General features: G+C 40.8%; 1 protein-coding gene across 1 annotated transcript in view; it reads left to right on the forward strand.

The window, feature by feature from the left end:
• The window catches only part of CNOT10 (CCR4-NOT transcription complex subunit 10), a 28,905-nt gene continuing 5,084 nt past the window's right edge, over positions 256-24,076 (forward strand). The window contains exons 1-13 of the mRNA XM_021387389.1: positions 256-468; positions 3,576-3,667; positions 4,982-5,143; positions 5,393-5,543; positions 6,319-6,464; positions 7,372-7,458; positions 8,165-8,248; positions 9,251-9,368; positions 10,395-10,544; positions 11,426-11,628; positions 15,059-15,180; positions 15,756-15,932; positions 17,921-18,001. Of these exons, the coding sequence (XP_021243064.1) occupies positions 447-468; positions 3,576-3,667; positions 4,982-5,143; positions 5,393-5,543; positions 6,319-6,464; positions 7,372-7,458; positions 8,165-8,248; positions 9,251-9,368; positions 10,395-10,544; positions 11,426-11,628; positions 15,059-15,180; positions 15,756-15,932; positions 17,921-18,001 (1,595 nt within the window). The 5' untranslated portion in view covers positions 256-446. The remainder of the gene's footprint in view (positions 469-3,575; positions 3,668-4,981; positions 5,144-5,392; positions 5,544-6,318; positions 6,465-7,371; positions 7,459-8,164; positions 8,249-9,250; positions 9,369-10,394; positions 10,545-11,425; positions 11,629-15,058; positions 15,181-15,755; positions 15,933-17,920; positions 18,002-24,076) is intronic.

Here is a 24,076-nt window from a genome sequence, read left to right on the forward strand (position 1 = left end):
CTATCCTAACAAAGACGAGTGCTTCAGTACTACCTACTGAGGGGAAAATCCCCTTCCAGTGCGAGACTACGAGCCGGATGCCCACCCTACAGTCCTCAGGCAGCCCAGCACTCCCTGACTCGCCCTCCCTCCGGTAAAGGCCAACAACATGGCGGCCCGCTGGGGCGCGGCGAGGTGGTGAGGCGCATGCGCACGGTGCCCCTCCCGAGGGGAGCGCAGCAGCGTCGTGACGTCAGACGCGGTCCCAAGCAACGGCTGCACGTCGGCGGGCGCCGGCAACCCGGAAGCGGCGGGCGAATAGGGACGGAGCGGCGCGGAGGGGACTGGCGGAAAAGTAGTTCCGCAGGCGGCGCGGCACTCGGCGAAGGAGCAGGCGGCGCTCGGCGGAGCAGGGGAGAGCCTCGGCCCGTTTGGCGCGCTCGGATCGCACGGCAGCGGCGGCAGAGATGGCGGCGGACAAGGCTGCGGGTGAGCGGGGGGAGCCGCCGCGGGCCCGGGCGGAGGGATACGCTCTCGCCAGCGGGCGGTGAGTGCCGGCACGGAAGGCGAGGGGCGTGCTGCTGCGTGTCCTTCCGCCGAGGAAGTAGCGCCCGGCGGGCAGGCGGCTGCGAAGTGCTGCTCTCGGGGCGCGGCGCGACCGGCTGAGCCCGCGGGCTGCCGGCATCGGTCCCGTTCGGGTCGGCCTGGCGGGCGGCAGCCGCCGGAGCCGTGCGGGAGGCTCCTCTCCGTCCCAGGAAGAGATTATCCCGTGCCTCGGGAAATAAAGTGCTCCACAAATGTTCTGGTGCTCAGCAGCCCGGCTTGTGTGAGATGTAAAGGGCTTAGGAACGAGAGGGCCTGGGAGCTGCGGCCCCTGGAGGTGCAGATAACAGGTGTGAGGAGAATAGCTGCAGCGCTCCAGGTGTCTGGGCCCGCCTGTGTGGGAGAGGTGCTCTCTAGTTCTCTCTGGTTGCTGGTTGTTGCAGCAGCAGCAAGCCAGTGTGGGGATGAGGTCTCTTTTCAGGTGGGAATCCTATGCTCTTTCCGTCTTCCCGTACAGCCTTTTTCCCCCACATCCTGTTGCCCACCATGCCGCAGCTTCTCCAGCAGGAACAGCTGCCTGCTTATACATGGCAAACCAGAAAGCCTACGTGGTGCACGGTGTTTCTCCTGGACCACCCCAACATCGCCAGCCACGGAGACAACTTTACAACTTGCTGCTTTTATTCTAACTCAGTATAGTGGCCTTCTCTGGGTGAAAACCCAAGCAGCTGATTTTTACATGCTTTCCTGGGTTGACCTGTTTGCCCTGCAGTCAAAAGAGCAGGAGTGCTTCTCCCCTCCCAGTTTAAGTGGGTGCTTCCAGCATCTGGCACCAGGCAGCTTTTAGGTGGCCCATTGGTGAGATGTCTCAATGATGAAGATCAGCTGAAGTAACACATCCTCCTTTAAACAAAAGTGGTAGGTTTGCTGTAGATTAGAGGGACCATCAGCTCTTTAACAGGTTTCAAGCATATTTGGGTGGAAGGATTGAAGAGCAGCCAAAGTGGTTTTATCACACGAAGGAGCTGTGCTGTCAGCTACTGCAGCTGGACTTTGGGTTTGACGAGCTTCCCGTTCACATTTCACAAACTTGCTGTCTTTGGTGATTTGTATAGTAGATGCAGCTCTTCAGTTTATAGCCATAAAAGTGACTGTGTAGGAGAAAGAACTGCCCTGCTTTGTTTAAAACAAGTCCCAGGTTTCATTTTTGTCTTTTAACATATGATTTAGAGTCCTAGTGAAGTCTGTAGACCTGCCCTGATGCTTCCCTAGGAAATACACCACACAGCTGTGTAAGTTTCCTAGACCGCAAGCAGTCTCTTTCATTTATTGTTTGCTTAACTGAAAACATGTTACTTCCAGGTTCAGACCTCCATGAGCACCAAATCGCTTGTTTGATCAGCTTGCAGTCAGTGGTGGTACCCAGTACTGTGGCTTTGGCTGGCCCTTCCCAGGGCTAAACCTGTATGTGGGGAGCTCCTGGCCAGGCTGAGCATTAGAAACTTCCCAAGGTTTGGCTTCTCACGTCTCTGCATTGTTGTTCCTTGTGCTGGTGTAATCTTGAAGGCCTTCTGAGCAAGTAAGGCAGATAATGTATCTGTTGGCATGAACGTTGGAGGGAAAATGTTTTTCTTCATTGCTGCTAAAAAGGTCCTTGAAAGGCAATGGGTTCTGTACCACAAATATTTAGGAGGAGTCAGATCTATTATGTGTTTAGCATGAGGAGAGATGCATCTTGTTCCTTTCCTCTCTCTCTGTGAAAAAATCATGGCATGTCAAAAGCTTTCTGAACTTTTCTGACATTGTTTTTTTCTCTCTTTATGGAAAAGATTCCATTGGTGAATGCATTACGTGCAGTCAGATTTCTTAGCAGGTGTGTGTAGTTCTGTAGCACCCCAAGAGTCCATTCCTCCCAAGTGCTGGAATTGCTGAACCCCGAGTTTTGTCCAAATCACAGCACGCTGCTTTGTAAGTGGCTGGTGAAAGATGGTTGAGATTTAATATCTCAACTTTGTGGGCATCTTGCTGCAGGATGGAAGCCACAAGCAACAAATATGTTCTTGCTGAAACGTGTTATTGCGTAGGATGGTGGAAGAAGTCTCCCTGCAGCAAGCACAACCCAGGAACAGCTTAGTGGCTGTTCTGTTCCTGCTGTGGATATTATACAAGGAATGTCCCAAGGCCTGGTTATTATTGTTGTCCATCTTCATAAGTAAACTTTAAGTTTTTGAAGGCAGTGAATAGCAGATGATTCAAGTATGTTGGTGCTGACAGAGAATGGATTTTGTGTTGGAGCTCATAGAGGAGTGTTTTCATTCATTTGGTGTGGAAAACAAAGTTAGTAGAGTTTGCATGACATCCGTTAATTCTAGGAAGAGAAAGACATTGAATATGCAGTGCCCACTGTGCCAATTAACATGGCAAAATGTGGGTTCGAACAAAGTCCCTGTTGTGGAGTTGAAGGATTAATTATCTGACCAAAAGGTAAAACATGTTATGAATTTTATATCAAAGAAATTGAAGACAATTAAAATCTTGTTATGTTACTGTATGAGTGCTCAAACCATCAAACAAAAAAAGCTACGTGCAGTGTTCATCTAGAACGGGATATAGCAAAACTATATTTGCAGCATTTTCTCTATGTTATTCATGTTGTTCCCTAAAAGCATCCCTTGCTTGCTGCTCAGGAAGCAGCATACAGGATGCATGGGTTTTGATCCCGTGTGTTGGGATGCTTACTCATCTTATGATATGTGATCTTCACTATAATTTTTGTGCAGATAAAGTCTATCCCTGCTGTCTGGTTGCAGCTTTAAAGAGAAATGTAAAATGTGTTCATTTTCAGTGAGCTTGCCAGATGTGGATTATTGACTGAGAGCACAGTAGGTTAGCAGTGGTTGTTGGGTTGCTGGAGATGTTGTTGTGTAACAGGGCAACAGGGCTGCAGTTGTGTGGGAAGCTACTCCTGCTGGCAGGAGAAGCTGTCGCAAACAATGTTTTTAGGCTGGATTACTTTTACTGCGTTTACAAACTTTTCTGTCATTCTTTGTCAGAACAAGGTGCTGAGAAGCATGAAGGAGCGGGTACTTCAGGGATCACTGATCAGGAGAAGGAGTTGTCAAGCAGTGCGTTACAAGCTTTTCTGGTAAGACGCAGCCAAACCCAAGCTTCTCATCTACCACGTAACTGCTAAACTGGCTTATAGAATTATTTTATTCTGGTTTTCTTAGCGTGGCTGAGAATGTATTAGCAAGTTATTATACCAAGATCAGTGCTTGTGTTACAGAGCCAGCATGTACCTTTTCACAGAATCATAGAATCGTTTTATAGAATGGCTTGGGTTGCACGGGATGTCAAGGATCATCAAGTTCCAACCCCCTGCCATAGGCAGGGCTGCCAGCTGCTAGATCAAGTACTCAGGCTGCCTGGGGCCCCATCCAACCCAGTTTAGGAGAACCTCAGTGGAACAGCTCTTAGAAAAGAAGTAGAGAGTGGGGAGTGGTGGTGGTACTCAAGAGAATGGCTGTGAAATGTACTCAAGATTTTGGTTATGAAATATTGACTGGTGGAAATGATTCTACATGTGTTACTGGAAGCTACCCTGATCTGGCGGAGGTGAAGGTGATTATTCATGTAAATGAGTTGAACAATAGAAAGTAAAGCATTATTTTAGGCTTCATTTAGTTGAGAGAGTCTAGAGTTCTTCCATTACTCCATGGCACTAAATTTCTCCTGTACAAACACAAAAAAAAGATAAAAACTGAAAGAGATGAGATATTCTGCAGTCCTTAGAAATAATTTTCTTGTTCCTGAGGTCAAAGAAAGGGATTTCTTCATTAAATTGCTTTTCAGAGGAGCACTGTGCTTTGGCCATGGTTTTTATTAGGCAAGTGTAATATTCTCAAATAATTCACTTGACAGCAGAAGTTAAGCCTGTCTTGGGAAAGTTTGGTAAGGAGAGTAACTCCCCTCTTCTGCCAGCCTGTGTTAAGCAGACTTCCAGGGTCTAAATTGTAACTCGGTCTCTCAAGATGAAGTGAGGGATGAACACGCAATGATGGGCCAGGACTCAGACAAGCAGCTGCTCTATGTACGTGTGATGGAGACATAATATGAAAACTGAGGAAACAAAGAATCTTGAAGCTTGATATGATGAAGCCATCAGAACAAGTTTTCATAGAAACATGTTTTTAATAGTTAACTACTCTATTAGTTCTTCCTCCACCAAACTCTTTTTCTATTTTAGTTAGGGCCTCAACTTTCTGACATGCTTCTCATGCATACTAATCTGCATAACAAATGAAGTTTGTATGGAGCTGTTTAGCCCACTTCCTGTTGGTCAAGGAAATCCTACCTCGCTCTCTAGACTCAGGGAGGAGGAGACTACCATTCAAAATTGTTGACTTATTGGTTTAAACTTTGTATCTTTTAATACCTTTCTGATACGTGTTGTTTCCAGGCTGGAAATTATGATGCCTGTTTGCAACACCTAAATACCCTTCAAGACATAAACAAAGATGACTACAAAATAACTTTGAATACAGCAGTTGCAGAGTTCTGTAAGAGTAACCAGACGACAACAGACAATTTGAGACAAACCCTGAACCAGCTGAAGAACCAGGTAATGCAAACGCTGCATGAAAATTTGATGTTTGAGCACTGTTGATAGTGACGGGAACTTCCAGTGAAATAAGAAGACAAGTTTTACCTCTTCCCCTTCTTAGTTTATAACTGTTACTGGCATATCTTTGTGCTAATTAGTCCCTTTGGATTATTTTTCTAAAATAAACATTTGACACTTTTTAAAATTGTGAGTATGAAAGTTTTAAGGATAAACAAGATTCTGTTTTTTGGTTGTTCTTTTTTTCAGGTTCACTCTGCTGTTGAAGAAATGGATGGTTTAGATGATGTTGAAAATAGTATGCTTTACTACAATCAAGCTGTTATTTTGTATCATCTGCGTCAGTACACTGAAGCTATCTCAGTGGGAGAGAAGCTGTACCAGTTTATAGAGCCTTTCGGTGTGTAGGCAGAAGAGTTTTGTTCGTGCAGTAACGAGGCAGAGTAAATGATCTTTCTCTGGTTATCAGAAAAGTGATTTGTAAATGTACATAGTAATAATCAAGGAAGATAGGCTTAGGAATGATGAGTAATCTTTACTTTACAAGGACAGTGTTTGAATTTGGGTGGGAAGGTGCTTCACAGGCATTTAGCAGATGAGTATAACAAAACCAAAATGGATATTTGACAACTTCCGGAGGTATTCATGAAACAAAAAGGATGAACTATTTGTGTGTGTGGGTCTCAACGAATCCAGTAACTGTAGTGCTGTTTCTCCCTCAGTTCTCGGTATGCCTATGTGGAGCTTACTCTGTGAAACCAGCCGTGCAGAGATGTGTTTGTATGGAATCCTTCTTAAGCTGTGTGAGATTCTATGTAGGCATACGGCCCATTGGTCTCTTCAGACACTGGATCTTTGGTGCTGATGTACTTCGACCAGTTTTCAAAATGAAAGGATGTGAAATGCATTTTAAGCTGTCTCTGGTCTTTGCTTTCATACTGATGGCATTTGAAAGAATTACATTTTGTGTTAATATACTTATCTGTGTTGTGTAGGTGTCTGCATTTTAATTTTTTTTACTTATGTAATATTTTGGTTTTTCTCATAGTATTTTGTAGATGTACTTTGCAGCTGTTTTTGTTTTGTTTTGTATTTCTTTTTTTGTTCCATGATCATGCTTGGATGGATTGGTATTAGAACTGCAAGATCTTTTCTTCTACTTTTGTTTTATACAGAAGAGAAGTTTGCCCAGGCTGTGTGCTTCTTGCTTGTGGACTTATACCTGCTGACTTATCAGGCTGAGAAGGCCTTGCATCTCCTTGCTGTTCTGGAAAAAATGATTTCACAGGGCAACAATAACAGCAAGAATGGAAAAAATGAGGTAAGCTTAAAATCACATGAATGCCACTGTCTTTACCAAAGGTATGTTTTTTATTAAATCCAAAAGTAGTCTTTTAAAAGATTTCAGAATTTTTAAAACTGTTAGAATATCTGTAACTTCAGACAACTTACGCATTTTAGAAGCCAAGTTAGTTGTATACAGCAGCTGTATGTTCTCTCCATTCCACCCTTTTCTCTTAATGCCAGGGAGCTAAGAAGTGTCTCAGTCAGAGGCTTATATTAGAAAGTCAGCTGTCTTCAATGCCAGATATACTTGCTTTTCCTTATGTGTCTTGCATGATGACCGTGTGATGCTCTAAGTTTGGGATGTCAGCATCTGTGAGGAAGTGCAATTCGTGCCATAGTGTGAGAAATCAAGCATTCCTTTAATTTAGTATCTGGAAATATGAGGCAGATTTTCAAATGCAATCTTCAATGTGTACCTTTTGGAAAAAACAATAGAATGAGTAGTGGCTTGCAAGTGAAAAGTGGACACTTTTGTCTTTTCCTGTTGATGAGATGTCACACTTAATATAAAACATTTTATTTTTGAGTATGTAATAGTTCTACTGGAGAAAATATGGAAAAGAGAATCAGGAGCATGCAAATTATCTTTCTGAATAAGAGAATTCTTAAAATACCTCAATGCTAGAGCAGATTAGTGTAACGCTAACCTTAATATAGTGCTCCTTACTTCATAGGCTGATGTGGTTGTTCTTTGATTTTGATTGCAAGTCTTAAGCTACAATTTTTTGTGGAATATATGGATGGTTTTTGTGTTTGTTTTTTTTAACGTTATTAAATACATATTTTCTTCCTCAAAAGAGATTACCATTTTTACCAATCACCTTTTAAATTCAGTTTACAGTTTCCTTCTTAAGCTCTTAACACTTCTTTTTTTTTTTTAGTCAGGTAATAATACAAATAAAGATTCCTCCAATCATAAAGCTGAAAGTGGAGCTTTAATAGAAGTTGCTAAATCTAAGATACATCAGGTGGGTGTATGCGTGTGATTTATACAAGAATATCCATTCAGTCTTAAAACTGAGCGCTGCCTGCCTCAAATCTAGCTGAGCATGAATTGTGATATTGTCATTCTAAACTTCATTTTGTAGAACAAAAGAATGGCTTTAACCAGCTTTTTCCTTTTTGTAAGACCCAGGTACAAGAGAAACTGACCTAAAAAATCCCAATTTCAGTCCCTACATCTTTAATAATTTTGTTAAATTGCATTTAGCTCTGACAATTTCACATCTGTTTGACTGCAAGACAGTCTAAGTCAGTGAAGCTTTATTTCACAGTACCGTTCTTTGGAAAAATAGGTGAAAAAACAAAATGCTTCACTATCACCTTTCACTTACTGATGTTATCAATTGAACAGGTAAATGTCTGGGATTTACAAGCTAAATTATTTTAATTAATTTGCTGTTTTACATGCTGACGTTTTGGCATTTGAATGTAGAGCTGTTGAATGTTGGCCATTGAACAAAATGCACATTTGCCTCTTGTAAATATGAACTGTATAAATTTGTTGTTGATACTCTGAATAGAAATTCTTCATCTGAAGGACTTTTTGAATGGCTTTTTACTACCTGTTTTATGATGTATATGGGAAATTTTATAATAAATGTCTAGGTATGGTCCATCTTGCAAACCTGCACAAGTTACTGTTTCTAATATAACAAATTTAATTTTAAACAGTATAAGGTGAGAGCCTATATCCAGATGAAGTCACTAAAAGCATGCAAAAGGGAGATCAAGTCTGTTATGAATACAGCTGGAAATGTAAGTATTCTTAAAGCTATTGTTTTTGTAATCTAGGTCTGTTCCCTATCTTAAAACTGGATTTGGTAACTTACTTTACAAGGAAAGGTCTTCCTGAGGATGGATGTCTGAAATAGTGCTGTATACAATCAGTTGGGTTTGTAATCTCTTTTCTCTAAGTGTAATTAATGTAGGACTTTGAATTGCTCAGAAAGTTGCACTTTGTTGTTAATGATAAAAAAAATAACAACAAAATGCTGTGTACAGTAAACTGGTTAAGTTTGGTTTATAATTTAAGCAATGCAAAGCAAGTTTTAGTTAACCATTAATTCTCTGGGAAATAAAACTTTCTGATTGCTGATTTAAACCACTTCAGAAAGATTAAGCTGGGAGTTTTCAATATTCTTGGGTTTTGTGCATTGTCTTTTCTTTTTTGGTAGTTGTTGAAGTTTTTTGGAGGCTTATCTCTTGCTAGAAAGCAGTTTCTTCTTTTACGTAGGAGTTCTCAACTCAGAACTGCGTCCACCATGCCGTGTATATTCTGCTTTAACTGAGGATCAGGGAGTAGGAGGAAAGCACTTGCCTTTTGTTGCCAGTCTCAACAGGTGCTGGTTTGACAGAAATCTTTCTGGATCACGATGTGTCTTTTGGCAGGCCAGGAAAATCACAGCCCAGGAGGAAGCTGTTGAGCTCTGCAGGGAGGGAAGCGTGGGGAGGAGTGTATTAGAAGGCAGATTGGAGGAAGATCCTCTTAAAACAAAAGGGAGATCCTCTGCACTTGGCCACTGCCGTGACGGAGTTCTTTAGCATAATATTTGGTTTTGAAGCAGAAGCAAAACAAAAAAAAAAATAGTTCTGCATTTCAGCAGAGGTCGAGTGTTCAATGAAGAAATGTTATTTCATGAAATCATTAGGGGCCAAGCCCATGTATTCTTAAATGGCAGCAGGGGCAAGCTGATCTAGCATTAGAAATCACTTTAAAAAAAAAAAAAAGATAATTAACTGTTGTTTTCTTCTTTACAGTCAGCTCCTTCTCTCTTTCTTAAGAGCAATTTTGAATATTTGAGGGGCAATTACCGTAAAGCAGTCAAACTTTTAAACAGTGCAAACATTGCTGAACATCCAGGCTTCATGAAAACAGGTAAAATAAAACAGAAGGCCTTCATCCTGCAAATACTTAAATATGTGGTACAAATAGGACTACTCATTGATATTAACTGTAAATGCATTAATGGTTACTTAAAGCAGCAGGTCCTAAGCGTCATGGATTTATATCCTGGGTACATGTTCAGCTTTACTGGTGCACTCCTTCAATTAACAGTGCTGTGGCTTTCATTGAACAGACATTTAAACAACGTAGTGACCAAGAAAATGGATTTCTGAAAGTCCTTCCTGTACTGTTTATAAAAAGTTTTATTTTCAAATTACTTTTTTTTTTTTTTTTACACAAGCAGCAGTAGAATGTTCACTTAATAGTCCTCATAGGTTATGGTTAGAATAACATCAGGTTAATTTGTTTGTTTGGAAATGTTTTGGTTTGATTTTTTTTAAATTATTTTCCTATTTTTTTAGTGGTATGACTTTACTGAATATTATTTTTTTTAAACAATGTTACCACTGTAAAGCTTCAATTATCAGCAGATAACTCAAGCTTTTATTTTTCTGCTGTTGTGTGGAAGAAGCTTCTTGCAGTGTTAATCTGAACATGATATATTTCAGAAGGAGGGTATGCTTCCTGCTTGAATGGTGAGGTTAACAAGTTTGTTTACTTTATAAAACCTAGGTAGATAATGTCATTAAAGAATTTCCTTTTTACAAGAGCCATCTGTTGGAAAACTAGAAATGTTTATATACACTAAATACTGTGGAAAAATTACAGATAAACTTGCTTCAAGTTGCAGTATGTCAAATAGGCTTTCTACCTGGGTGTCTTGGAACATGGTGCCTAAGATCTGAAAATCTTTGGTCTTTACCCATGGATCACTTTGGGCAAAGTGTCCAAGAGAAACCAAATGATAAACAGAAAGGCAGGTTGTTAAAATACTGGAGACAGTGATGTAACTTCATAATCCTTGGACATCTTGCCAACCCATGAGAATGGTGGGAATGTTTTGTGGGCCCAGTAACTTTTTTCAATTTATGAAAGTAGTTGTTTCTGTTCTCTCAGGTGAATGCTTACGGTGCATGTTCTGGAACAATCTTGGCTGCATCCACTTTGCAATGGGAAAGCACAATTTAGGAATTTTTTACTTTAAAAAAGCCTTACAAGAAAACGATAATGCGTGTGCACAGCTAGGAACAGGTAGCTCAGATCCAGGTAAGACTTGTGAGAGATGAAAACAGGTGGTGGAAAAGGGATGGGCAAATAAAGAAAATAAATGATATACACTTTCAGTAATTACCAATGAAATTCCCATTCCATTTGTTATGAAATGTGTTCCTATTTATTACTTTCCTTGGCAGTGATGGCGGAGCAATTATTTCTATCTTGTATTCAGTCTTTGACCACCAGTTAGGGAGATGTGACAAAAACAAAATTTCTGTGACCTAGGTGTGAATTATTGAAGACTACATTACTTGTAGTTCTGCTGACACAGGATAGAAAATAAACACTATAAAAAGTTTTCCAGTTTTGAGAAGAAATACAAAGCTTTTTTCTCTTCCAGATGATTTCATGATGAAATAATAACTTGTTCGTATCTTGTTTTCTTTAAAATCTAGTTCTTATCACACATTTTGTTATTTTTGCTGTTTCTCCCTGCCTTTGTGGTCCTACATACTAGTGCGAAGGCAGAAAATGTTTATACTTGTTAACAGCAAAGTAGATTTCTTCTGGAATTTCTGAGACTGGAAAAGATAGACATTCTCATAAATCTGGAATTCAGTGGTATTACATGACACTTAACTCAGGTGACAAAGAACATAAGTGGTTAACATTTAATTTACTTCAACCTTTATTGAAAATATGATGAATTTATCATGAGTATTAGCTTTAGTGCGGAAAGAGTTCGTTTACAGAGGGAGTTTAGCAGATTTCTATAATGGAAGTCGATTTTTGTGTTTTGGTTTGGTTGCTTTTCAGTTTTTGGATGTTTCCCACAGCCCCCTTCTTACTTCTCCCCCTTTAAGCCCCCTTACCTCATTATGTTTTCAGCTCCCCTGAGCTGCACATCCAGTATGACGTATTGTTTTGCGCAGGTAAGAAGTTTTCAGGGAGACCCATGTGTACGCTGCTGACTAACAAACGGTATGAGTTGCTCTACAATTGTGGAATTCAGCTCCTGCACATTGGGAGGCCCTTAGCTGCCTTTGAATGCCTGATTGAGGCCGTCCAGGTTTATCACTCGAACCCTCGTCTTTGGCTGAGAATAGCAGAATGTTGCATTGCTGCCAATAAAGGGGTAAGTAGATCTGCAAATCCCTTCCGTTGATTGGCATTGTGAAATGCATGTGATCCCAGAAAGGAAGAAATAATATATAGTCCAAATCAAGATATTTTGAAGAGCTTGCGACATCTCTAGGTCCAGATTAATTCTTCTTATATATGCGTGTGTTTGTGTGTTTAACCTGAAGCTGCAACAAATGCAAGAAAACCAATGTTTGTTTATTCTGTAGAAACAGTGTCTTGAGACCCAGTCTTAAATCATCTTTTCCAAGATCAGAAAAACTGTAGTACACCATAATAAATATTGCATGAGAAAGTAAATACATGTAATTGGATACTGTAGCTCTTCTTCAGTAATGCTACAAGTTTTTTGCTGGAGAAGCTGGATAGATACTATTTTTCTCACCCCTAAGACATTCCATCTCTCTCTTCTTTTTTTTTTTTTTGGCTTTAATACCTTGGATTTCTGTGTTTAGTCTCTAGGAATTGTTACAGCTTCTGAAGTGATGAGGTTCTAGCTTAAATTTTAACAGGCATAGTAGGAAAAAACTTAAAACTATCCTGTAGACATCCTCTGTCTCTAGCATAGGGCTGGTTTCTAGGATGTAAGCTGTAGCTGAAACTGTGCTGCTGCTGTTCTTGCAGATGAATAAAGTTAGCTTTGATGTTTTCATGAACATGGTTATTGGATCAGACTGACAAATGTCTTATTTAAAAACAAAGTATAGCACTGTGTCCTGGAACTTCATTGGAATTTGCAAAAACTCTTGAAGAAAACTACTTAGCATTTGATTCAAGAGCATCTGTGTTCCTGGGACATCTTTAATTATTGGTAGCGTTCTAGATGTATAAATAGTATAAGCACTTTAAATGCTTTTTAATTCTGTCAACTGTAAATCCACTATCCAAATTCAGATATGATGTCATTTTATAGGGCTACTCTGGATTTGGATAAGAAATTTTCTGACTTCCACTGATACCTTTGCATGGAACCTTCCTTTTCATGCAGGCAAAACTCTAAACTTCCATTATTTCCTTACTCCATTTCTGCTGGAGGTTAAAGAGGACAAGACTAGTGTGATTAGCCTAGAAGTGGTGGAGGCTGAGGTCCATGTTCTTCCGTCTGACTACATGTTGACAGCCACTGGGGAGCTGAATCTCTAATTGCTGAGACTTGTCATTCTTTGCTAGGGAAGTTTGTGGAAGTCTGCCAGCAGCAGACGTGTTGCATGTCCATTGGACATGTTGGCTTCAACCTGTTGATACCTGTCTATTTAGGACAAGCACGTACAGTAGAATCATAGGGCATCCTGAGTTGGAAGGGACCTGCAAGGATTGTGGAATCCACGTCCTGGATCCACACAGGATCCCCCAAAATCAAACCCTGTGTCTCAGTGCGTTGTCCAAACGCTCTCTGAACTCCAGCACTTGGGGCTGTGCCCTCTGCCCTGGGCAGCCTGTTCCATGCCTACCGCCCTCTGGTGCAGAACCTGTCCCTAACCCCCAGCTGCCCCTCCCCTGACACAGCTCCGTGCTGTTAAAATTCAGAGGGGTGGGGTACAGTGATCACTTATTCTTCCGAACAGAAAACTACCTCAAAATAGTAAGCCTGGGAAATTGAGATAACATAATTGTTTCCCTGTGAAACTGTAGTTCATTCCATGTGCATGTGATGATGTAATCTGTAATTACATGATCCCATGCAGTTATTTGCACAGATGCCCGTTTCCCTTGGTACAAAGGATGGCTGTGATGCACTGAGCAGCAATATTCACTCTTTTTCATCCTGAATTCTGTTTTTCCTCTGTGGGTGGCCCCCTGTGCCTTTATTTATTGTATCCTATCCAAACCCTTCTAAATACACAATTTGTAAGTTTTACGTGGAATTTTCAGTGTTGCTCATTATTTTGGCATCACACTTTCAGATACTTTTAAAAAGCCATTAATGACAGCTTCATGGATGAGGCTTCCTTATATCCCCACTGAGGTGCTGAAATGCAACTCCTACCGCCATGCTGTGTTCACATCTACTGCTTGGTCTCCATAGATGTTCAGCAAGTGTTGATGAATGTCAGTGGGTGCCATTATTTCTGCATGGAGGAATTCAATTCCACCCCTTTGCTTCAGATGCACTTCCATGCCAGGCGCCGTTTTGTCAGACTGTCCCTCTGCTGCCATCTGCCACATGACAACAACACGTAGCAGAGTATTGGTGGGGAGGTTCCACCTCTGCTGCCATACCACTGAGATCCACTTCTGACATTGTGGGCAAACATAATAAAGGTGGAGGCATTACTTTTGGAGCAGCTCTCATATATGTTTGCTGTTATCCTATAGTCCTGGGTGCTTAGCTTTATAAAGCAGAGTGACTACAGGAAGAACAGCTTTCTTCACAGTAATTTTCTGATTTTCTGTGCATGGGAGTATGAACATGGGTCACAAAGGCAACTTGGTGTTATCTGAATTCGTAATCTTAGGAGGGAGAATGGATACTGTTAACATTGAAGACAAGAGGGAAGTGTTTTTAAATTGTAAGGCAGACTTGTAATATGACAGGTGGAGCCATGAAATCAGTAGTGTGTTTAATTTGACTTTTTAACTCAATTTGCAATAATGTTCCTCGATTTCGTACTATGCATTCATATTGATTTCCTGAACATCATGCAGAAAAGTAATTTCACTAAAGCAAATTCATTTGCAATAGTATTTTAGTTTATAAGGTATAGATGGAAGGTAGCATAATTTTTTTCTTCCCGTTGCAATTCTTCACTGACTGTACTTACCAGCAAAGTTGATAAGATGGCTTATGGTGGTGGGTTGTTTTTTTCCTTTGTTGTTGTTAAGTGAATATGGTACAGATATAAGTCGTGGGACTGATAATTAGTATGCGTTAAGTTTGATCCCCAGAATATCTGCATACTCAACTCATTTAACAAGTAAATTTAATGTAACTTTGCATTAGTTGTAGTTCAGCTTTGTGTTCCCCTTGGAGCACCTTGATAGCAGTTTTTCAGAGAACGTCTTGAATTCTGTGTAGCCAGGGAGAGAAGATGGAAGCTATAATGACAATTCTGATACTATTTGGCAGACCATATAATTTATTTTCTTGATAACCCAGCAGTTCTCTTAATATGACTTGATTCGTTGTTCCTCTGCTTTCCAAACAAAGGAGAAACTAGGTCAGTGGGCTATCAGACAAGCTGTCGGAAGGGATCTGTGAGAGCACTGTGTGCAGTAAAATCCCTGTGCAACACAAAGACAATGGAGAAGGTATCTGATCCTTCATGGTACTTAAACTTAAAACTGTATCCATACAACCCATTAACATTTACATTGTAGCTGGATTTGAAGACTTCCAGTTTTCACTTACCTTGCAGGGCTCTTATTCAACAGCCTTGATGTTTTAGTCCTTTATTTTCTTTTTTTTTTCTTTTTCTTTCCCCCAGACATCAGAACAAGAGACTAAAGGTCTTCCCAGCAAAAAGGGGATCGTGCAATCTATAGTGGGTCAAGGCTACCACCGTAAGATAGTCCTAGCATCCCAGTCAATACAGAATGTTGTTTATAAGTAAGTATGTTTTCCGTGGGCCTTTATTTTCTTATCATAGCTTTGTTAGTGATGCATATTTGTTTAGCAGGAGTCATGGAATAACTGTGTTCATTTTGGAATACTCATGTAGTGAGAGAGATGTGTTTTAAAATGCTCAATCCTGCCTAATAATTTGGGTGCTTCCTCTGTAGTGGCCAGCAGAGGGCTTAATTGCGTGCTTAAAATTTACTTCTCTCTCTGAAACTAGTGTTTCCAGTTAGCTAAATCAGTCCTCTTTCTCTCACGTTAGAATACATATTTTTGGTAATCCACTCTAGAAATATGCAGGTATAATCTAGTTGCTCTGTCATAAGACTTCAAGAAGTGAGATCGAGCAAAAACTGAGGACTTTTCGTATTTCTCACTTTGAATCTGCCCACTCTATTTGGATATCGTGATGTGTAAATGTTTTCATAAATGTATTGGTATATTAAAGTGTAATTTAACTTCTTTATCCTAAAGTTTTCCCTGCATCCAGGTCTCTCTGGAGCGCTGCTTTTCCTTTTCAAGTTGATAGAATTGGTACTCACCAGCTAACTTTGTGTCTCTTCCAGTGACGGGCAGTCCTCAGCAATACCTGTAGCCAGCATGGAGTTTGCAGCCATTTGTCTAAGAAATGCCTTGCTGTTACTTCCAGAAGACCAGCAGGAACCAAAGCAGGAAAATGGATCTAAAACTAATAGTCAGCTGGGGGGAAATACAGAGAACAGTGAAAGCAGTGAAGCATGCAGGTAATCAGAATAGTGCACTTTGAATTGCCTGTAAACCTTTCTTTCTGTCCAGAGTAACTCTAGGTTGGCAGTCAGTGCCTGCTACCTGCCCTGTTCTGGGCAGCAGAAGAGATAACACACATATAAATTCTCTTAGCAATTGGGGTACCCAAGAAAGTAGTTGAGCTGCCTGTTATTTTAACTGCAGGTATGCTAATTTAAAAACAAAATCCAGAGTTGATTCCTGTCATGAAACCACTTTAATGAATGACACAGAGACATTCTTTTTTTCACTGACCATCTTTTTTTTTTTTCTGTGCTGCAAATGTTTTGTTCTCCCACACACCCCTGCAGTGCCTATTGATACTTCTCTAATTGTAAGTGAAGTTTCACATTACAGTGAATTTGTGTATGTGCACACGTTTGCCATATACGATTCAATATGTAGATGTCTAGCAACTCAGTTATAAAGATTTGCCTGTGATAAGATTTGGCATTCATCAGCCCTGGAACCCTTTCCTCCCAGGGGCAGTCTTTCCTGTCAAGTGATCAAATGATCTATAAATCTGGGCTGCTTCTGTGGGCCTGGGCTGGTTTGTTGTTTGTTTGCTTGGTTTTTTTTTTTTTTTTTTTTTTCCTTGGTTGGTGTTCTTGTTTGTCAAGGGTGGACATTGTGAGCTGCCCAACTTCCCCTGGTAAGCTGTATGCAGCCTACTGGGATGAAGCTCCTCTGATTTAAGTGAGACTTTAAATTAAGCTTATGGGGCCCAGTGAGAGGCAGTGATGAAAACAAAATGGCGGCCCTTACTCAGCTGAGACCTACTGCTTGTTTTGCTTCACTTTGTTTCCGTAGGGGTGAGGAAAGGAGATCATGCCCTGTACAGGGAGTCCTTTAATACCTTCTGCTTTAAAACCAGATGCGTCTTCAGTGTTTAAAAAAAAAAAAAAAAAAAGTCTCTGATATCTCCATGATCATTGCTCACTTCAGAATACCCAGGGACAGGGCTGGCTGTTCTTGAATTTGCATGTTGCATTCTGAAAGGCTCTAACAGGATTTGTTCCCTCTGACAAGGGACCCTCTGTGAGAGAGCAGTAAAAGATAGAGGGCATTTGAAGAAAATCACACTAATTGAACAGGGTGATTTTGAAGCAAATCCCAGTAATTGAACAGGCTGACTCTTGGGCATTTCCTTTGTTATTCACAGGAAAACTGTGAATACTTTCAGTGGTTACAGGTATTTTTAAATATTCTTTCTGGCAAAGGCATGAGGTATCTGCACTACAACAGTGCTAAGTGGAAAGGTTCTGTGCTTGGTACATGGACAGAACTTAAGTTTCAATTCAGATTTTTTTTAAATCTTTTTGTAAACTACAATGTCTCTCTGCCAAGGTGCTGCTGTTAGCTGCTCTTCCCGTCTCTTCCTTTGGAAGGAGGTTTTCTTTCCACTTACTGGGGAGTGAAGTTGCCAGTGATATAAAGCAGTGAGGTCTGGTTGGTTTTTTTTTTTTTTTAAGTGGGATGCAGGGCGTCATTTTGAAATAATAAAAATAAAGGGCAGCTATAAGACTAATAAATGCTGTAGCACTTCGTAAGTTTTATCTTTATAGAATATGTATGTAATTACTGGGAGTAGCTGTTTTACTGCTTTTCTTACTGGCTGAATGAAGAGAGGCTACAAATGCAGAGATTTCTGCATCTCGAGTTTAATGTTCTTATACCACATGGAACTTCAAAAATAGCTCCAGGCTGTGGAAAGTGGCATGGTTTGTTTGGTCTGTCAGTCAGATCCTTCCCAGCAAATGCCCCCATTCTTCCTTCTCACACAGAATGGTAAGGTCAAGAGCATTTGCCTCAATTTTTGCTTAGCTTCATATATCCCTGGTTTCTAGGCTATACAGTTTTTTCAGTCCTTTTAAATGGAGTGAGTAAATATCGATGGTTATTATACTGAGAATTTATAAATTATTTATAGTCCCTCCTTGTAATTAATATACTGTTTTTATTCTAGCAATAAAAGTCATGAAGGGGATAAATTCATTGCAGCTCCACCTTCTTCGCCTTTGAAGAAACAGGAATTAGAAAATTTAAGGCAAGTAAATAACAAAACATATTCACAAATCCACGACTAAGTAAACCCACTCTTAATCTGTGCTGTGATTCTGGAGTTGATACTAGCTTTTTTTTTTTTAATGCTATAGCACTTGCAGTGTTGCATTATAGCTGTACATGTGAGGATGACTTTTTTCACATGTGCTTCCTCTCCTCAAGGATTTGAGTAAGAATATCTACAAACCCTCCAGAATTTCAGTTCAGATGGTAGATCAGTCTGTGTATGATCCTGCTGTTATAGGCCTGGCGTTTATTTGGCAAAACAAAAAACTCAAGACCTGCAAGTGACAAGGGTAAAAACCTGACAATGGCTTTCACAATGGTGGAAAAGAAGGAAGTTACAGCATGGTACCTTTACCTCTTAAAGCCTTGGTAAGGCTGGTTTGGAAGTCAGGTGGCACTATTATGTTCTTGCTGGATTTCAAATAGAGCAGTGCTCACAAAGAAACTAAATCAAAATCTGACTTCTTGTCGCAGTTAAAATGACTGTGATATTAAATGGAAATATGCATTTCATTCAAGATAGGTTTAACTAAGATCTGCTAAAATAATCCAGTTGGTGAGTGTTTTGTTTCCTATGCTACTTCAGATAAGGTAGGATTTCCATGGTCTTGTCTAGAGTAGGGCTTATGTATGATGGCTTATGTGTGAGGAGATGTTTGTTTTGTTGTTTTTTTTATCTTCTGCTCTCCTTAGCTCTCATCTGCACTAGAGACACAATCTTCAATAGTCTACCTTGTCCATCAGTTTATTTCTGTATTTCCTTCTTCCCATTATGTCCTAGACTGAGAGTTTTGCTTTTTTTAAAATTAATTTACTGTTATCATTTTTTCTTATGTTACGTAGCTATTAAGGTAATAAATGCTCTAGGAATGCTTTAATACCATCCCAGTTAATGAATAGTAAGTGATGGCAGCTTTTAGGTTGTTTTTAAACTTGTAGATGTTTTGGTTCTAGTTTTTCCATGATCGATAATGAAAACTTGCTAGAAATACGCTGTTTGTCAAACCTTGTACGTTCTTTCTCTCTGTATCAGTTTTGACTTTGCTTTTCAAAAGAGATATTTAAGAGAGCAATGAAGTTTCCTCTAAGTATGTTAAAGGCAAGTGTGAGGGTGCCAACATATTACAGTGCTAATTAGGCAACATAAATCTAAGTTAATGTGCTTGGCTTTGCTTTGCTTTGATTGCACCTCTGAGCCTTAAATTTCTTAGCATTGTAGTAATACAAGCATCCTTTATATCATGCGATTTTGACATGTAAGCTCTTGTTCCACATTATATGTAATATCATCTGTACCAGGTGACATGAGACAGTGATGGCAAAACCACAGGTAACCTGTGTTTTGTAATGGCCAGCTCAACCTTTACTGCGTTGTGTATAGCAAAACTACTTGGGGTTGTTTCAAGGCAATTTCACAGTAATCCGTGAGGAGGCATAACTGAGACCTTTATTATTTATTCTGATGTGGTGCAAGAGTATGTTACTTAAAACAGAAGGCATTAAAAACTGTGATGTGGACTTTTTTTCCTCTCCTGACTTGAAAATATGGTTGCGGGACTTTTATAACAATCCATGTCAGAATTACGTGGTGTCACATTGTGGTTTTTTCCTTCTTTTTAATACACAATCTTTTCTTTCACAATCAGCTGTTGTTATCTGCTGATGGAACCTGACCACATGTCAGGAAAAAACCTAGCAAGAATCACACTGCTTCTGGTAAAGAATATCACACAAGGAAAGGCAAAGCATTGATTGCTATCATTTATTTATTTGCAATGCTTGCTTTGACTGGTGGTCAAATCCACTAGGCAAGATGTCCCTAGACAGACTCCACTAAAACTACTCCTAGCAGATAGATATGAAAATACAGCAGTCAAACATTGCCATATTACTGTAGTGTTGCTCACTGAGGAGCTGAGTGAGGAAATTGGAATCCTTGTCCATTTGGGGAATGTTAAACTACTGAATGTTGGCAAGGATTGTCCTGAGGAATTGGTGTCTGTATACTTCAGTTTTTTCTCTCTGCTGACAGTCACTGGATTGAAAAATCTCCATTGTTTCTGATATTGACATAAGGAAGTTAAATATTTCAGTTTTTTAACATGATTTTGTATGTCCTAATGAGAGTTTGAAAGACTGACTTTGCTCCTAACCAGTTCTTAAAAATGTCCTCTAAACAAAATTTCAGTGTCATGTGTATTGTTGGTAGTTGCATACAAATTAGTTGAACAGACCTTTCTCATAATAAGCAATAATTCAATAGTAAGGCTTCAAAGTTAACAAGCAGAAGTCTGAGGACACCAAATGTTGCTAAGACTATATGCTTTGGAAGTAGAAACTCTAGAATTTTCTTCTGAGTTTCTTATAAACAGTTTGGCTCGTTCTCTGAGAAGCTTTGCTTCCAGCCTCTAATACGTGTCCATGCACCAGAACTACTCAGTGCTACTGGGACACATCAAGGCTTATGGAGTTGTGGTAGACCACAGTGGTACATTTGGAGACTCCTGTGTATTTTATTGTGCAAGTGAGATAGGTAGCAATAGACCTTGGTGTAACCTTTCTCCTTCGATTGAACAGCTTTGTGTGAACGTGAACATAACTTACCCCTACGAAGCAACTAGAGATAAAGGAATAGCTTGATCTACTTCTTTATCCCGAATAAACTGTGAGCCCTTCCTCTAAAGCATGTGATCCCATTTCATCATTTTTTTCTTTCTTTTGACTCTTCCATTGGCCATCTCCAGTCCCTCGTAATGTTTTGCTTTATTCTCTATTTTCTTGAAGTCTGTGTGCCCCAGTACACAACATTCCAGGAGCATGAGTAGCATCACCAATAATTTCACGGATAATAATGTAAGAACCACCATCATTTACCAGCATACTTTGTCCCTTTTCCCCACAGCCCAGCACTGCCTCATTTGTCCCCCTTAAAGGTTGCTGTGCTCTGGTTGGCCCTGGCACAGCACTGGAAGATTACAATGATCATCCATAGCTGCATCACCCCCTTCTTCCTCAGTGCATGGTTCTCTGCCATCTCCTCCATGGTGGTGCTGAGTTCCTCCACTGAGTAAGCACCATCTGTGTTCTGTACTTCACGTTTTGGTTTGTGTTGTCTGCATTGAAACAAACAAACAAACAAAAAAAAACAGATGGTATGTATCCACCACTGGGCTTAATTAGCTATTTTCAATTATTCCACATTAGTGATGTTCTCTAAATGGTTTAGAGGTGCCATTTTTATGCCTTCCTGGTAAGTTGTGAAGGGCTGGGTGATCTCTGCTTTGCCTGTGCCCTGTGAAATGAGCTCAGCCAAATGTATCGTTCAGGTTCTGTAAACTTGCAGCCAGCGTGGGCTGACAAATCTTGTTGCCTAGACCTACACAAGAGGTTGTTTGACATAATCTGGCGGTTTAAAAAAACATTTTTCTTTTTCCGAGTGCAAAGGCGGTTTTATTTAGGGAATGCAGGGGCTCAGTAATGCTGGAAGTCTCCAGAGCTTAAAGACGACCTGCAGAGTTTTGTCAGAATCCTGACTGGGGTGAAAAACTAGTTTGTCTTTTCCCTTGTGGTGCAATTCTTCTGCTCTGATTAGCTGTCAGATCTCCTGAGTGTTCTGTTCGGTTTGGCTGCTTCAACAATGAGTCCGAGTGCGCAAGGACAGCGTTGCGAGGAGGAAAACGTTGAATGTTTTCCTCCTCTTTAGATGGCTTTTGCTGAAGAGGTCTTAAAGGGATTAGATGGGGATGAGTCCTTAGAGCATAGAGATAGGTTCCCATCTTGATGGGCTTATTGTTGTATGGCCGGAGCGTGCCTTTTGCTGAAGTATAGACTTTCAAAAATAAAAATAGTTTTAAAGTTGTGGTGAGTAGAAGGCCTGTATTGACTGAAAGGGCAGGAGCAGCAGTATGAGGCATTAGGCTGGTGGGACAGCATCTCTGCTTGTTTAAAAGTTGTGCTTCCTTGGGGCAGAGAAGAAAGAGACTGCTTAGAGGCAGGCCATTATTTTGGGATTTCCCCCCCCCCTCCCCACAGTCACAACCTTTCAGAAATATTTTAGGTTTGGGACTTGAGCTGGGGAAGCTTTCCTCTCTTTCTTGAAAGCTTTTGTATGTGTTCAGATTTGATGTGACATCTGGGCACGCTAAGAGGAAGTGGGGGGTAGGGAGAAACACTGGAGAAGTTTCTTCCCCTGCTTGTGCATAATTAAGGAGCATGCCTCCTGGGAATGGGGAATAAAGGCACCCCAGGCCCTGCCACGAATTACATGACTTACTGCAGGACTCAAAGTGGGCTTGACAGTTGCCAGAAGGTCGGCGGGTAGCAGCCACCTCCAGGCAGCAGGGCCGGCTGCCCTGGGCAGGGAGTGGGGCAGGAGGACTGGGAGCAGAACGGGGCCCAGCAGAGAGAGGTCTGTGCCCCGGGACGGGCTGCCCCCGCCAAGCAGTGTCATGGCAGTGCCTGGGGAGCAGGGCCAGCCAGTACAACAGGAAGCTTGGCAGAACGGAGGCATCCTGATGTGGGATTGTTGCATGAAAGTGGAGGATGGGAGTAATTTCTGTTGCACAGACTGTCAGGTTTTGTGCGCTTTGGAAACAGGGAAGCCTGTGACAGCCACAGAATGCCACATCTGAAATCAGACTCCTGGCAGAGGATTGCAGCAGTCAGTGTAACACAGAACTGGAAGCGCTGAATTCTCTGCAGTTTTATTGCCTCCCTGCGTACAGATGTTGTAAAATACAAGAGTGAAATATGTTACAATTGAATTGACCACAACAATACATCTGTACTTCTAGGTGATTTATAGCATTGTGTGCTACAGAAAACTGCTCTCCTTTGGTGCAGGAGGAGGGAGGGCAGAGAAGCGCAAATGAAGATCCAAGGTTTAACAAATAAAACGAGGGTGGGAACGTTCCTGAGACAAACAGTGCTGTGGTGGGGTCCCTCTCTTATGAAGAACAGTGTCCAGAGAAAGGTAATGGAGCTGTGAGGAGTCTGGAGCACAAGTCTTACGGGGAGCGGCTGAGGGAATTGGGATTGTTGAGTCTGGAGGAGGCTCAGGGGAGACCTGATCACTCTCTACAGCTGCCTGCAAGGAGGCTGTGGCGAGGTGGGGGTCGGCCTCTTCTCCCTGCTAACAGCGATAGGATGAGAGGGAATGGCCTCAAGTTGTGCCAGGGGAGGTTCAGGTTGGATATTAGGAAAAATTTCTTCTCAGAAAGAGTGTTCAGAAACTGTAATGGGCTGCCCAGGGAGGTGGTGCAGTCACCGTCCCTGGAGGTGTTCAAGAACCGTGTGGATGTGGCACTGAGGGACGTGGTCAGTGGACACGGGTTGCTGGTTGGACTAGGAGATGTTAGTCCTTTTTCCAACCTTAGTGATCCTATAATTCTGTGAATGGGCACGGTCTTGCTGGCATACGGAGCTGATCCTTGAGTTACATGGTGGAACACTGAGTGTGCGTCTCCTGGTTGAGAGAGCATGATTGAGGCCATAGATAAAGACCAGCTCCTTGACTTCCCACTTTGCTGTGAGGATGATATTGAAAGATTAGGATTTATTTCTTCAGCACTTAAAACTTAAAAACTCTTTTGTTTTTGTGAAATCAAAGTGGTGTGGAGTTTCTGGACAGTCATTGATAAGCTGAGGTCTTTGTGTTCTGTGCTAGTGGATGGTTTATTCCCTTCAGGTACTACTTTTAGAATAAAATGTACTAAACCGAACAAAAATTTTTTTAATGTTTTTTTTGTTGTTAATTTACAGAGACTAGCAGTTATTATCTAGTGATTATTTTGGTTTTGTTTTTTTTTTTAGGTACATGTAGTAATTCAGCAATTCCAAATATTTTCCCTTGAATGTAAAATAACTTCAACTGAGAACTAAATATTAATGTAATGGTGTTGTATGGCTTTTAAAGTGTGTACATCTGTATATAAGCATTTATTTGATGACTTCATATATAACAAAAATAACTTTTTATTGCTTTTATCATGTGTAAATCAAATCTGAAATGTTGCTGTGTGGAAATGAAAGTAAACGTCTAGAATTACTTAGG

Source organism: Numida meleagris, chromosome 2 (genome assembly GCF_002078875.1).
Source record: "Numida meleagris isolate 19003 breed g44 Domestic line chromosome 2, NumMel1.0, whole genome shotgun sequence".
Lineage (NCBI taxonomy): Eukaryota > Metazoa > Chordata > Aves > Galliformes > Numididae > Numida > Numida meleagris.